The sequence below is a fragment of the Scleropages formosus genome, chromosome 19 (genome assembly GCF_900964775.1).
Source record: "Scleropages formosus chromosome 19, fSclFor1.1, whole genome shotgun sequence".
NCBI lineage: Eukaryota > Metazoa > Chordata > Actinopteri > Osteoglossiformes > Osteoglossidae > Scleropages > Scleropages formosus.
Window position 1 is genome coordinate 20,791,114 of NC_041824.1, and position 16,718 is coordinate 20,807,831.

Consider the following 16,718-nt stretch of genomic DNA (forward strand, 5'->3'; position numbering starts at 1 on the left):
GTGGCAGTTTGCGTGACCACTGTTTTTCATTCAAGATGAAGGCAACTGGATGACCCCTTAACATGGTTGATATTCTTATATTTTCCTTGTAGTTTAGCAGGATTGCTCTCTCTCGTTTCAGTTTAAAGCAGCTTTCAGAGCTTTCAAGAAATTTTCAGCAGAATAGAATCTTTTTAGCAGAGTGCAGTGTCATATGAGAGGCCTCATAGGAGGTACGACTGTTAATCTGTCAGAAGGAAGGACGGTATACGTGCATGGTTGTAACGGTCAATCAGTAGCCCTCGGACCTCCTCTTCAGGCCTTTCTCTTATATTGGCCATTTATATTTATTCTACAGTCCTTCTTGGTTCCATCAAGTTGTAATAATGCTTAAGTGTTATTTAGTAAGCCCTACTGGAATAGAGAGATGGGAAGATATGACCAGAAGAACACTATGCTATCAATCACTGAAAAAATATTATTAGTATTATTATTATTATTATAATACAAAAGGTGCACACATGAAAATGTGCACACAAGATGTTATTAGTTCATTGTCAGGTTTGGCCTAAATAGCTACAAACAGTCTTATCCTGGAAATTTAGATTATATTGCACAGGGTTCTAATGCAGTTCTAATTCAAAACTAACGTTCATTGAAACAGAAGCAGAACAGTGTGTCGTCGCCATATGTTTCCATATTTTCTCACCTTTGCTGTAACACATGGAGAAAGGAGAAAAACAACGTAGGTTTAGGGGACAGGTCTGTCAGGTCTGTCCCGCTGTCGGTCTCTGACAGCCAGATGGTGAACGTGACCCTGGAGATGGAAGGACCCCCACAGTCCAGTCACGGCAACATCCCAGTGAAAAACGCCCCGTATGTCCCATCCACATGTACGCATCAAGCAACTTCATGGAGTGATCTTGTCATTTCCATTTTCAACCATGGTAGCATGTCCTTAAATTCCAACTACATGTTATTTATTAGTAGTTATTAATGGAACTTAAAAATGGTAAATTGGTACTGTATTGTTCAATGTTAATGTTTTCAGTGACTTGCACTGTGCGAGACTGGAATAATATGGTCTTAAATGCTTTGCTACTTTGGGAAATTTTTGCTTTCCTCAAACATATCTTAACTTCATTTCTATTTATTTATATATTAATTTTAACAAATGATTTAGTATTTTATTCAATGTCCAATTTGTTTGACTTGACGGAGAATGGAGAAAACAACACAAACCTCTTTGATTTGTTGTAAAGTATTCGGACTGGCGAGTAGGTGGCTTGTGGTCTTCATTTGAACACTAGTATGTGAACTTGAATCATAATGTCTTGTGCAACAAATTGAAAAATGAGAAATGTGAATAAAAGTATGAAAATAAAAAAGGCACATGACAAACTCTGGAAATGATCAAAATGTTGAATCCGGATGCCGTGAATCCTAGCAAGCGGCATAAATTTTTGCATCGCTACCGATCCTAACGGAAAGACTCTCGTGCAATTTTATGAATTTTAAAGTCAGAATTAAAAGTTTGAAAAGTTCTTTCTTTGTTTTTCAACAAAAGGCATATGTATAGTTTATACTATTTTAATATATACACAAATGCCTGTATTTTACAGTGTAACTAAGAAAAAAAGTCAGGTTGATGATATTTTCAGGTGTTTACATATATAGTAGATATACACACACACACACACATTTTCAGAGCCGCTTGTCCCATACGGGGTCACGGGGGAACCGGAGCCTACCCGGCAACACAGGGCGTAAGGCCGGAGGGGGAGGGGACACACCCAGGACGGGACGCCAGTCCGTCGCAAGGCACCCCAAGCGGGACTCGAACCCCAGACCCACCGGACAGCAGGACTGTGGTCCAACCCACTGCGCCACCGCATCCCCTATAGTAGATATAAAAAAACCAAAAATATTTGATTTTTACACTAGATACATTTTCGTTTCAAATTTGTACAAAATGGCTATAGAACAAATACAGAATAGTACCTAACAAGTGCTGATTATTTGATCCATTGACACCTAACATGTAAAATGCAAAAATATGTTGATGTGTTGGTCAGCATTTAGTTGTGTAATTTATTATAAATTACAGACAGATGAGAACCTGACCTTTTGAAATAATTACCTTTCGAAGAATTTAGAATTTAAAGGATTACCTTATTTAAAGGGCAGGGTACAGTGGCCTATCACCAGGCTTAGTTTGGCTGAACATGAGCCTGTTAACCAGAATATTTTTCAAACCCTCTACAAAAAGCACGTCTTTATCACCTTCTAGTGATGTGTAATGGGTTACTGGGCTTGAAAGTAAAGGGGGATTCAGAAGTGGTTCACCACATAGCTCTGGTATGGATGGCCGAGAAGCTTCTCCACATCCCCTTTGGCCACCACCCAGCACTTGTCTGGGTGTCGCCTCCCCGGCGCGTCCTTTATGTTCTTAGCTTGGAGGCTGACGGGGACTTTTGTTGCTCCCTTCCTCAAGACCGCTTCAGCGAGATGCCCTGCATCAGTGCTCTGGAGATCTTTGGCCCTGATCAACTCCACATCTGCATGCTGGAACTGGCCTACAATGAAGGCAATAGAAAGGGGCAGTTACACACAACATCTGTTTGTTGGCTAAAGGTAATGGTGCCAAAAACAGAACAGAGATGCATTTTGCAAAAAGCTCAAGAAGAATCCAGAATTTGCAATACAGTTTCGAATGTTTTATTCAGTCATCAGACTGTGCTGAAAATGCACTGGTTTGTGAACATTTCCATCCTTACATTGCGCACAGCATATTCTGAAGTAGTGTTCCACTAAATAAATAAAAAGTCTCAGAGGACGTACAGCTGAGACATCTGAGCATCCTGAAACAAAATGCATCTCAGTGACCTCAACGAAGAAAGGTACGGTAAGGTCTGAACGCACCCAGCAACCCTTGTGTCTGTATGGAGAGGCCCTCGCCGTCCACAACATAGAGTCCCAGGTGCGGTTTCTGCAGGTAGTCAGGGTGTTTGTAGTGGTGGAAGAGCACCAAGAAGCGTAGACCCTGCCCCAGCTCCAGCCAGCAGCGCAGGTGGTCGTCCACTGTGACACTCATGCCCTGTCTCACCACCGAACCCGGTCGATTGGTGGTGAGCATCTCCTGTCCCTCTCCCTGCAGCATCACCACGTCCATTGTAACCGTGACAACCAAACCCCCCGGTGAAGAAATGGTGAGCCGGTCGAAGTACGTTCGAGTCTGGCTCTCAAAGCCATGTTTGGAAGGGGCCCACATCAAACGTCCGTCAACTATGATGCCTGTTCGAAGGTGGATGCAAACGTGTTCGGTGAAACACAGACAGGCCTACAGTAAAGTTAACTTATTTCAGTAAATATGGAAAAAATTACCTTCATGACCACAGTACAGCACTCAATCCCTAACGCCGTACCTTTGACGGGGTCTTCCAGCAGCCGCAGCACGTCATCGGCTTTGCCGTCGATGGTGAAGCAGAGGTTCTGCTTCAGCTTGGGGAGCCACACGATAAAGTGAGGGTCTCCATCCACTGGCACCAACACACACATTGTGAGATCATGAAACAAGTTTAGTCAATACATAGAAATTCTTGGTTTACTTGAGCCACAGAAATCTTTCAGTGATTTCTTTCTGGATCTTGTCAGTCTTACCGGAGGTCGAGAAGAGTCTCTGAGCAGTCTGACTGGAGGCACTGGCTGAAAGCACAAGTAGCAGTGACTGTAGAGCTCATACATGGGCAGAGCTCACTCAGCACGACCTTGGCCCATCATGGAGCCCCTGTTGGCCCTTAATTCACATCTGTGTTGGACTAACGCGAAAGGACTTGTACATATACCACGAATGACCAATCTGACCATGATGGAAAACAGGCCTATTAAGTCTTCTAAGAGCTTACCGTGTACAATCTGATAATCGTATGTATCTGAAAAAAAAGAACAAATAAATAAAAAAAATTCACATCAATACTCTCATTGCCTCATCACAAGCAGCCTACTGCAATGTACAAAATATTACAGGAATGTTTTTCCATTATGCTGTCCAATAACATACTCACATTGTCACAGAGTATTTATGGATTCAAAATTAAAAATGTACATGAAGAAAACCCAGTACTTGGCCTACTTTGTCTAGCAAATCATAGCTGTGATTAGAATAACCAAGAGCAGATTAATAAATGTATTATTTAGCACGGGATGTGTTGGGTTGGGGGTGTGGTGGCGCAGCAGGTTTGGCTGGGTTCTGCTCCCTAGTGGGTCTAGGGTTCAAGTCCCACTGGGGGTGCCTTGTGACAGACTGGTGTCTTGTCCTGTCCTGCCCTGGGTGTGTCCCCTCCACCTCCAGCCTTACACCATGTGTTGCTGGGTTAGGCTCCTGCTTGGTACAAGCAGCTTTAGCCAATGTGTGTGTTGAGTTTATCAGAAGTACCACATCTGTGTGGAATCTATACCTATAAAGGCATTACCTGTTAGGAGATCCTTGACAACAGTATCAACACCTGTAAGGACATATAGAAGGGCATTTAACAGTAATGACCTAGCCTAGGTTTCTCAAACAACAAATGTAATTACCCATGACATGCACATTCCTGAATGTTGCAGGAAATTGCTGTTGAACTTATAAAAAAGCAGCACTTTTGTGACCATTTGGTGTTCTTAATATCTTTAATCTCTATGTCCAACATGACAAATGAAACACAACATGAAATACCCCTGCACCTAGAACGTGTTTTTGGTTCTGCCCCATGCCTGGTGAGCTGCTGTGACTCTGTTCATAAATCCAAGAAGGGTTCATTACTCAGTTTGGCCTCGGTTTTTACATTCATTCAGTGTTGACTCATACAGCTACGATGACTGTAGTTAAAAAAAATATACATTTTTGTAATTTCAGAGCTCCTGATTCATTTTGACTCAGATATTCAGATTCATACAAAAACAGAATACCATTATAATTCCAAAAATTTACTCTGTAATAAATTTTGAAGCAAAAATATCAATGCACAGACAATATCCATGAGAACAAGAGAAATGCAAGGCAGTCATTTTTTAATCATAGCAGCAGTGGAATTAGAAGCGGGTTTATGAAAAAGTAACAAACATTAGATACTAAGGAAAAAATAAATATGCACAAATGCCCCATCCGGAACAGCAGTTGGCACAAGACTTTCAGTACTTTCTGATGTCTGTCAATCATACCCAGAAGGAAAGTGTGTTTGACGACACAATGTAAACTGGGCCCTCAAGACTTCAGTTGGAGCAAGGAAAATCAATCACTCACTTGTGTATATATAACATACAGTGTCCCTGAGCAATGCCTGTAAATTAATTTTTTTGTAAATAAGGGCTGCAAAGATTATTTTTTTAAAAAAGAAAAAGTAATCTTGTAGTCCTGTGCTTAAAATTCAAAATCTTTATCCGAATACATTTACATTTATGTTTAGTATACATATTTGCTATCTAATATGCTAAACAATCACCCGATTACACACACACACACACACACACACACACACATCTTCAGAGCCGCTTGTCCCATATGGGGTCACGGGGAACCGGAGCCTAACCCGGCAACACAGGGCGTAGGGCCGGAGGGGGAGGGGACACACCCAGGACGGGACGCCAGTCCGTCGCAAGGTACCCCAAGCGGGACTCGAACCCCAGACCCACCGGACAGCAGGACTGTGGTCCAACCCACTGCGCCACCGCACCCCCCTCACCCGATTACATAAAGACTAATTTACTTCAATGCTGGATGTCATATAATATAGCATACAGTAATTCTCTATTCTTGTACTAGTGAATTCACATAAATGAGGGTAGCAAGTGAACAAAAGCATCGAAATGTATGACCCTCCACAGAGACGCTACTATATGATGACACTGACCGGTCCATCCTTACCCCATGTTGCACCATGTCTTACCTGACAGGAGGAGCAACTCCCCATCAGAAAAATGTATATGGAGGCTCAGCAGTTTGATATTTTCTCCCTTATGCCACAAATGTCCTACACCCCAGACTGAATCCAGGCAAGCATTTTAGGATATTCCAGAACAATCACCAGAGACTACTTTTTTCATTCTCACCAAATGAGCAGGAGTTGATTCTCCTTTTCATGGACAAATAAGTGTTGAGTTCCTCCAGGAGATAGACTCAAACAACAGGTTAAATAGGGCATACTGGTCAAATACGGCTGCCCATTCCACCACTGAGTGATTTTGCTCTGGTGTTCACATTTTTTTTCCATGATACCTGCTAGAAGAAGTCACCACAGAGGAACCAACAACTACAATATTTACAGCTATGAGAACCTCACCTTTCCTAATAACCTGAATGGCAGAAGACACATCTGCAAAAGAAATATAGAAAGGCATTTCACAATTACAATTCATGCCTCAACCTTCAGTTTCTGGCAACAAAGTCCACCATAAATGACCGTCATACAAACAAACATTCAGAAAACTCAAATAAGAGAAACAGTAAGTGTTGCCTTACATGCTTAAGTTGTCAGAATGTATTTCAAATTTGGAACTAACCTGAAGCAGCAGAGTAAGAGTAAAGAGTAAAAGAGTATCTGAAATTAACAGGATATCTAACACTGTCATGCAATTAAAGAAGGGTTGAGCTTTGGTCTTACCCAGCAACCCAGAGGCTTCCGATGGCTTCCGAGCATCCGTGACCCCTGGCATGGGTGCAAAGGTAGCAGCAGCTAGGGTAGCAACTTCAATATCAACACCAGAGTCAGTGGCAGGTACAGGTGGTATTGTGGGTGGTACAGACAGAAGCCCGGAGAAGAGAGTCGTGAGGTGCAGGTGATGGTGATCTGTGGTGTCTGGGGTGGTGTCATTTTGAGCTTCAGAGGAAGAGTCTGAAGCCTTACCAGGGTGAGCTGTGAACACTGTTTTTGCAGAGCTTGGAGCTGTGGTAGAGTAGGGGGTGGTTGCAGTTTTAGCAGAAGCAGGTTTCTGGACTGGGATTTTCTTAGACTGTGGTGTGGCTGCTGTTCTTTCACGGCTGGACGGAACTGAGGCCTTTCCAGAAGGAATAGTCTGAACAGGGCGACTTGTACTGTGTAGTTCAGAGGAATGGAGCTTGTTGGCAGGGTCTACTTTGGGTTTACTTGTCCTTGGGCTGGAGCTGGAGCTGGGTTTTTTGGTGCCAGGAATGCTGGAAGAAGCTGTCTTGGAGACCAGGAGTGGGGTATGTGGTTGTGGTGCCATGCTTGAAAATGTATCAGGTGCACTAGTGGTGGAGGTTGTGGTGGTGCTGATGGTGGTGGAAGCTGTAGTTGTAGAGGTTGAACCACTTGTAGAATTAGGGGCCGTTTCATCAATATCTGGCTTGACTACAACCAGCGAGGTAACAGGGGTGACAAAGTTGTACTTCAGAGAAAGATTGGTCGCCTTCTCGCCCAGGAGGCGCTGAGTGGCCGGGTCACTGCTGTTCAGTTTTGCCTGCAGCAGCTCTCTGATGGTAAAATAGGCCCAAAGACGACGCACAAAATTCGAAATACCCTGCACTTCACCCACACAGCCCAAAGATGATGTGGTTCCATTAGCCTCCGGAACAAAAGTGGACACATCATTCTCCAGTTTCAGCTTCTGTTTTGAGTCAGTGGCGGTGAGGGAGACTTTGAGGTCCCTCACCCCAGGCTTTACTCGTCCAGCCACCACAAGCTCAGATCCCTGGAAATAGTTGGGGAAGAGCGCACGTGTAACATCAAAGGCCTGGTCATCGAGATATGAGAGCTGTATATCAGACAACAGAGGACTGGCCACCTCATCATAGAAGCCCTTGAGCTGCAAGGCAGCATCGGCATCTTCGTACACCATTCTAGCCACACCACGGTTCTCCAGAGAAAGTCGCCGGAGCAGGGGGAAATCCGCATCGTCCCCAAAAGCTAAGCCAAATAACGATGCCGAACCCAAGGCATTCCGGGCATTGCGAAGTATGGCTTCTCCCGCTGTCACGCCAGCTGTAGCCTCACCATCAGTCAGAAAAATCACCAGAGGGATCCGCTGGTCTCCCGAGGTGCGATTTGGACTCGATGTGGTCGGGTTCACCAGCTGAGCAGCTGAGAGCAGGGCAGAATTAATGTTTGTCCCTGGAGAAGAAGAGACAGAAAGTAAGAGGGAATGATAACAATACGATAACGAAAGAATAAGGCCAATAAAAGCGTGAGCACAGCAAGTCCCAGGAAACTCAAGTGGACACATCTACAGGCCTAACACTTAGTTTAAGGAATGGGGAACATTTGGCTTAATGGCACCTACAGCCAGTAGCAGTGATCTTCTTAACAAAGTCCTGTGCCTCTCGCACGTTCTGTCGAGTTGCCCTCACAGTTCTGTCCTCCTTCCAGATGTGAACCTTGTCAGAGAATGTGATGATGTTGAAGTGATCACCCTCCCGCAAGTCACCAAGGATTGTCGCCATCGCCTGTTTTGTCTACATCAAAGAACAAGACCATTGCAGATTATCCACCAATAAACACAAGTTCCTTTCAAAAGACTTTTACATTGGGACAATATATCGGTCAATATGCTTTTCATGAAATTCTTTTTTACTTTGTAACTTTCAGTAACAGTGATTTTCTTCTTAACTACCTAAAGAAATTAGCACACTGTCTTGAGCAGTGTGCTTTCAACACCTACTACTCTCAGTTGGTTCCTGTTCATATGAAAAAAAGTATACTCTCCACTAAAACACCCAGAAAAGTGAGAGAGGACATTGCCACAAGAACTGGCAAATGCCTTTCAGTTTAAAAGGAGGTGTATCAAATCTCTGGCTTCAATTAGAAGGCGAGTCAGGCTGGATTGTTCACAAATCTACATGTGGACACCGTTACACTGTGCAAGTTGCGGTGCTCAGAATAACAGTGGTTCTGTGGTTACAGAATGACAGTAATTTTACCTGCATGATTTTGGTGCCAATCATGGAGCCACTGATGTCAATAACAAAAATGACATCCTTGGGAACAACTGGAAGTCCCCTGGGTGCAAAGTAATGCACGAAGTAGCCATCATAGATCTAAAGGCAACAAAATACAGTACTTACTGTGTAAGAAATAAACCAAGAAATTTGTTTAAGCAATGGGTAAAGATACCAGAGCTTTGTAAACAAGGCACAACCTGGACATCTCCTATGAGGTCAGTAAGTTTCACGTCATACTGCAGGATGAAGTCTGCATTGAGGCCCTTGGGAGAGAAGCTGGTCTGTTGCTGCCAGGTTGGACTGTAGCGTACATGACCACAGTTGGGCGTCTGCTGGATGACTGTGGAAGGGGGAGGCTCAGCACCACCTGCACCACAGAGAGAAATTCATCTGCATTTGACCTTTAAGGTCCTTCTCTTCAAAGGCGACTCTCGGTCTTTCTCGCACTGGAAGGTACCACGGACGGTGTTGGAAAGTAGTCGGCTGGTCCGCAGAGGGAGCACTCGGAAGAAGCTTAGGCCTGTCCTCTCGGCGACTGTGACCTCCAGAGTGAGGTTCTGGACAGGCTGCCCCGGACGCAGCCCCAGCATCAGCTCGTAGCGCCCCAAACGTCGCTGCAGCAGCTCCTCGTAGGACAGGGTGAAGGACATGCGAGTCCCTGACGGTACGCTCACTGACACCCGGAACTTCTCTACCTCCCGCTCCCTAAGAGATGCAGCTCTGGGTCAGAAAGTCTTGAACATCTTCGAAACAGAGGAAAATTTTTTTCTAATTGGATGTAGCTTCAAATACGTTTTAGAACTGACTTGGTGGACACTATCCCAGCTGTCTTTCCCTTCCGTTTGGCTTCATCATAGATCTTTTTGGCGGTGGCCCTTTCTTGCACCTGGGCAACATACAGCCTGTCGTTGGAGGTGCTGGAACGACAGCAACAAAGAAAGGGAAAATGTTCACGAAGAAAATTGCTTTTGTGAGCCAACAGTGAGCTGAGGGCTGCTGCAGAGGTCTGCCTGAATAACAGATCGGTTCACCGGCGATGTCCCAGTGTCAGTGGCTCACACGGACGGACAGACAGCAGCATGAAATAGGGATGTCTCAACAGAACATTCACTGCTTCTGTCCCATTACACTTTAGCATTTCTTGCAAAGTCCTTCAACACCTAAACTAAAGAAAAAAACACACCTTATAACTTCTAAATCACGCAGCCAAGGATTTATCGCAGTATCATAGCTGTGTGAGGAAATGCAGTGGAATGACTGCAGTCCTTCAAAAAATACCATTAAATGACAACACTGAAGCAAAAATAAACTCGCGGAACTAGAAACAGTTCTCGTCTTAGACACGGAGCAGAATAAATGGTTATCCGTGCCACTGTGGAAAACAGAGCAGCCTGTATATATGTGGCAGGGTGAGGACAGGAAGGTGTGTGTCTATATTCGCCAGCACAGAGAACACTGGACCCTCAGACACTTTCCAGGAGACTAAACTTATCTAATGAAACTGGACTGCCACAGGTATTTTCCTGGCAAACTTCAGACAGCACTGAGGATATGCGAGTGTGTGTATATGTGTGTGTGTTTGTGTATCTTGGCCATCTGCCTTGGTAAACTACCCAGTACTGTCATTTTCTCAATGAATGTTCTGACTACTTACAAAGGATGGTATTCATTTGCCCTCGAGTGCTCTCCACTACTGACCTGCAGCTGCTCCCAAATCCAACCCCAGGCTCCTTTCAGGGTCTGTGCAGTGTATGTGTGTGTACGGTGAGGTTTTTATTTCTTTTAAGCATCAAAATAACGGCAGCGTAGGTTGCAGGACTGCAGGTAACAAAGCAACACTTTTATTTCCTTACCTGGCAATTGAGGTACTTTGGGAAGGCGAAGGTAAGCATTTTAATGCTTAGCTTCCTATACTGCCAACCATCCAATGTTATTTGTGTTTTTCTTTTTTCTTCCAATTTAATGATTTTTGAGGAACGGTATTATATAAACTACCGTTTTACATAATCAGAAGTGTGTCGGGACAGCATAAAAGTCTTTTACATCAAAATTTGTGGTCAATGCAGAAGGTCTTTATTTCAGGAGTTCACAGTACTCTCAGCAGGGTATTTCCAACCACAGTGCAGGTATTTTCATCTGAGTCCAAAAGCCTCAGGCTGGTTGCACAGTCCGGAATGTACAATCATTGTGTGCAAAGACAGGAAAACGTAGCATGAGCCAGAGATGGGAAACACGTGATAGTAAGACAAAAAAGCGCATAAGCAAAACAAGGAGAGTGACGGGAACCAAACTCACATGGAGAAGTTGGAAATGAAGGCTGTTGATGGCAGGTCCACCTCAAAGACGGCCTCCTTGGTCACGGGCAGCTGGTTCCACACAGAACTGTGCACAGTGGTGCGGGCGTAGCGAGACACCACTGAAGAGCGCACGTGGAATTCGGTCACCTTCAGCTGGACAGCACACATGTAACCAACGCAAAAACTTTAGTCAACCCTGAGCCAATTGCCTGTGTGACACTATCATATGCATATGCAGTCTTCTTCATTTCTCTATAGTCAACTTTTTAGTCCAATTTATTTGGTAAAGGTAAAAGGGTATTTTTACAGTGTAAAATGACTTAACCCTGTATGTGGTGCAGAAGTTGCTTTATAAGAAATAAAAATATGAAGTATAGGCCACGTACTGTATTTCGATGGTAGTCAGGGCTTCAGGAACAATATGTAAATTTTTGGTCATTTTCAGTGCAACAAGTGGCCAACTGGTCCATGAGTATTTGGAGGGTGACACAATTTTTCTTTTTTTCGCTCTGTATGGCGCCACAATGGCTTTGAAATGAAACAATCAAGATGTGCTTTAAGTGTCAACTTTCAGCTTTAAATTGAGGGTATTTACATCCGAATTGGGGGAACAATGTAGGAATTACAGCAGTTGTTATATGTGCCCCCCCTTTTTAAGAGATCAGATGTAAATGGACAGTTGGCTGCTCAGCTGTTCCATGGACAGGTGTGTGTTATTCCCTCATTTATCATGCGCAAGTAAGCAGATAAAAGGTCTAGAGATGATTTCAAGCATGGTGTTTTCAATCTGTTGCTGTTAACACTCAATATGAAGTCCAAAGAGCTGTCACTGCCAGTTAAGCAAGCCATCATTAGGTTTAAAAATCAAAACAAGCCCATCAGAGAGACAGCGAAAACATTAGGTGTGACCAAAGCAACTATTTATTACATTCTTAAAAAGAAAGAACACACTGGTGAACTCAGGAACACCGAAAGGTCCAGGAGACCAATTATAACAACTGAGGTGGATGACAGAAGAATTATTTCCCTGGTGAAGAAAAACTCTTTCGCAACAGTTGGCCAGACCAAGAACACTCTCCAGGAGGGAGGTGCATCTGTGCCAAAGTCAACAATCAAGAGAAGACGTCCCCAGAGTAAATACAGTGGGTTTACCACAACATGTAAACCATTCGTAAGTCTTAAAAACAGGAAGACCAGATTAGAGCTTTCCAAAAAACAACATCCTATGAACAGATGAGACAAAGATAAACTTGCACCATAATGATGGGAAGAGAATGGACAATGGAACCCATCATGATCCGACACATACCACCTCATCTGTAAGGCATGGTGGAGGTAGTGTTATAGCGTGAGCTTGTACGGCTGCCAGTGGAATTGGTTCCCTTGTATTTATTGATGTGACTGCTGACTAAAGCAACAGGATGAATTCCAAAATGTATAGGGTAATATTATCTGCTTAGATTCAGCCAGATGCTTCAAAACTCACTGGATGCCGCTTCACACAGCAGATGGATAATGATCCAAAGCACACTGCGAAAGCAACCGGAGACCAAGGCAAAGAAGTGGAATGTTCTGGAATGGCCAAGTCAATCACCTGACCTGACTCTAACTGAACATGCATTTCACCTGCTGAAGGCAAAACGCCCCAAGAACAAGAGGGAATTGAAGACTGCTGGAATGAAGGCCTGGCAGAGCATCACTACGAAGGAAACCAGTGTTTGGTGATGTCTGTGGGTTCCAGACTTCAGTCAGTTATTGACTGCAATGGACTTACAACCAAGATTTGAGAATGACAATTTAATTTATGATTGTTAGTTTGTGCAATTACTTTTGAGCCCCAAAACTGGGGGACTATGTATAAAAATGGTTGTAATTCCTACACTGTTGGTACAATATTTTTGACAAAACCCTTAAAATTAAAGCTGAAAGTCTACACATAAAGCAAATCTTGATTGCTTCTTGTCAAATCCATTGCAGTGGTGTACAGAGCCAAAGTGATGAAAATTGCATCACTGTTCAAAGAATTGAACCTAACTATACAATATATTATGACTTTTAAAAATATATTTAAAATGCATAAGAAAAAGCAAACTAATTGTATGCGAAGTAGAGATTTGGTTCGAGGCTCAGAATTAGCATAGATTTTATAATGTAAAAAGAGTGCATTTGATATTTTTCATTGGCTTGAAATATCTGAAGTGTTGAAGTCCATCCTCTGTTCTTTCTCCTGGGGAAACTTGGCTTGTTTGACAGCCATCCAGCTAATTTTGGGTAATTGAATTATCTTTAATTTTAAAAAGTTTCATATACTGTACATGAAATACAATGTGGTGGAAAAGTATTTATTTTTTTGCTTTCTGACATTTAATTTGACTGTATTTTTTTCCAAAACTTTAGACAACGCATAGACCGAACACGGAAAAACATATGTCTGCATGAAAACCAAGCATTTTGTCTGATAGCAGCCGGGGGATGTGACTCACATCATAAGTGGGGACCATGGCATTTGACTTACAACATTACTTTAGAAAAACACACGTTCTCCTACGCAAAATGCTTTAGTGTGTCATCTGTGTTTCTGTTTTGTGCGCGCAGAAAAATATATGGTAGAGACGGTGACTAGAATGAATGTTCTCAGGTGTAAGAAACGTCACATTCATATCAGCAGAAAAGTTATGGAAAAGCAGCAGAGAATTTGCTGGGAGTTTGTCCTTTACTACACAAAGAATCTCACTGGGGACCCTTCTCCAGTTTTTAACAGTGAAGTGATAAAGAATAAGTGAGGAACTCACCTCTGGCCTTGCAGAAGTGCTCTGACGTTTCAGCCTCTGGAAAGAAAGACAGGCTCCCTCTTTGTAACTAAAAGGTTTACAGAGGTGCATACAGTACAGGCAGACAGCACAGGAATAAAGGCCACCGACTGGCGTCAGAAATTTATTTTTATTATGGGAGACCATTTTATTCATTTCTTGTATCTATAATGTTCTGCAATATAAAATGTAAATATATATCTTAGCATTGTGAAGCTGTGAAACCACATGATCACTTGCCCAGGAGGGGTGGGCAGCTACTGGCACTTGAAGCCCCAGAGGTTTTGTTCTTCCTTGCCTTTCAGCTGAGAGTTTTTAATTTCTTTCCTCTTCGGCCACTCAGCATACTTAACAGCCTTAATAACTGCAAGGATACCGAAGTAATTTAATACACAGCCAACTATTTATTTGTCTATTTACCTTCAGCGCTCTGTGTCACTGTGTGACAAGAGCACTCTATAAAAATTAACTGAATTACATGGAATATTGCATTTACTTTGGGTATTACACTTATATTTTGTAAGATTTTTGTTTAGAACAAGTATGTGTTACATGCAATATTTTAATTTTAGAAATACCAAAATAGGACCAAATAGTGTTGCAGTTAATAATTTCTAATGAAATGTTACGTGGTCCTTTTCAATTACCAGAGTTTTGCTACAGTTATACTGTATAATTTGAAAAACAACATTCACAAAGACTAAGTCCATCCCATCAGATGTGTTGACACATTCCAGCTGGGGGGCTGCCTAATACAAATGAGAAGATATATTATTTTTGCCAACTGCTCTAGTCCAGTTTGAGACACTCCCAAGGATATGTGTGTCAGGTTTGACCTGGACTTTGCAATTAAAGCAGGTTCAATCAAACCTATTCATGGACTGCAGGGAAATGGAAATAAATGGATGCAGTGTGTGAGGCACAGTGGTCAGTGGGCACCTTAGATCTGAAAATATACTTTTTACCCCCAAACCACCGCTGTGTCAATATATTACCACATACCAGGAAAAATGAGGAAGAAACACAGCATGGTGTAAACAGAGCACAGCAGGGTAAGGAGCCCATCCCATCCCGAGCATAGCGCTGGGCTCCAGCCTGCTCTTGAAAACATGCTCAGCTATCATATAACATGCTAACCTATACTTACTATGACAAATACATATATCGTGTCATGTCAACATTTAAACCACTTTTGCATAGAAGAAAACAGATTCTCTGGGATCGGAGAGGGCGAAAAAGGACACACAGACACCATTCATTAGGAACATTTATTGGAACTCCAACACACAGCGACAGGTATAGGTACAAACCCCACAGCACCTCTTTTCCTACAGAACCTGGAACCCAAACCAGCCTTCCCAGCCTGCTTAGTGCCTCTCAGCCTTTCCTCTCATCCTGACATGGGCCAACAGACTCTCACCCCTTATATTCCCTGTGAGTCCCCACAGCGGTTGAACACTTCAGTCACATTTTACCCACAATTCTCAGCTATTTACAATAACTCATTTTCCCGCTCAAACATGACACTCCCCAGTAACGCAGGTCGTTAAAATATTTACATGCAGTTATGTTTTGGGTTTTCCAGGAGAACCATAAAGCCATGGAGCACTTGAACTCACATACACCCAGGGTTGCAATCCAGCTGGTGTTACCTTTTCCAGGCTGTCAAAAAACGGTTGGGTGACACACCCACGCACGGACGACAAAATTCTTCTTATTTATATAGGCAGTATGAACACAGTTTATTCGTGTCTAATACAAACCTAGGATTCGGTGCGTAAAATTCAGGATTCAGTGCGTAAACAAGATGTCCCACCACGACATGGAATTAACTGTGTATGTACTGTACTGTTCACCTCATTGCTGTATTTTCTAATTGTTAAGACCCCTTCCCACGTATGCAATGTTTTACGGCTGACTTTGCGTGTGTACCGTAAACTGTAACTGTGTAAAAGCGGGTAGTACCGTACAGGTCAGTGACAACTGACAACCCCGCAGCTGAGCTGTGTTTCGTTGAACCGTGCGCGGGGCCGAGGACCGAGCACGCGGCGCGCTCACCTGCTGGACGAGTCCGCCGCCCCGGGGGAGCGCGCGCGCCCCGTACTCTCCAGAATGAGCCACGCGCGCCGACGCGAGGAGCGCCGCGGCGACGCACAGCAGCGCGCAGCATCGAGACGCCGTCGTGCCCCGCGCCTCCATGTGCAGCAGTGATCGAGTGAAGCGCTCGCGACGTCTCCTCCCAACCCGCGCGCGCGCATCCGTGCGCATGTGAGGCAGTGCGCTGTTACGCTGTCATTAAGAGTGGCGGAGGGGGGGGGGGAATAAAAACAAGAAAGAGGGACCTCCTCGCTCCTCCCTCTCGCCTCAGCTGGAAACGTTCAAGTGAGAACCAAAAAGTAGTGGATTTTTGGACGAAGTTAAGTAGCAGAAACGTTTGGCCCAGTCTGAACAGCAGATGGTTTAAACGTAGTTCTTCATTCATTGCCATATGTGTGCGGGGGGGAAAGTGCGGGTGCCCGCTGCTCCAGGTTGGAGCTTTTCGGAAATTCCTCACACAAGTGCCATGTATTTTCTGCAGGCAAAGTTAACCCCCGCGGGACGAGCGCCTCCGAGCTGCTCCGCAGCGTACGATGCTTTAATAGCGAAGGAACAAACGCGCTTCGGGGTCCCCTGCCCTGCTGGGGGGGATGGATGACG

The 16,718-nt window shown here is 43.8% G+C and overlaps 1 protein-coding gene across 1 annotated transcript; it reads right to left on the reverse strand.

Moving 5' to 3' along the window:
• Window positions 1-1,995: 1,995 nt before the first annotated feature.
• Window positions 1,996-16,442, reverse strand: itih6 (inter-alpha-trypsin inhibitor heavy chain family member 6). The gene is made up of 16 exons (XM_029246488.1): window positions 16,080-16,442; window positions 14,004-14,039; window positions 11,210-11,364; window positions 9,721-9,831; window positions 9,372-9,619; window positions 9,112-9,281; window positions 8,894-9,010; window positions 8,257-8,428; window positions 6,621-8,087; window positions 6,300-6,332; window positions 4,452-4,484; window positions 3,742-3,911; window positions 3,640-3,706; window positions 3,405-3,518; window positions 2,902-3,273; window positions 1,996-2,555 (listed from the first exon to the last, which is right to left on the reverse strand). Exons 1-16 carry the CDS (start codon window positions 16,287-16,289, stop codon window positions 2,311-2,313), a joined length of 3,720 nt encoding a protein of 1,239 aa, XP_029102321.1. The 5' UTR covers window positions 16,290-16,442; the 3' UTR covers window positions 1,996-2,310.
• Window positions 16,443-16,718: the final 276 nt, after the last annotated feature.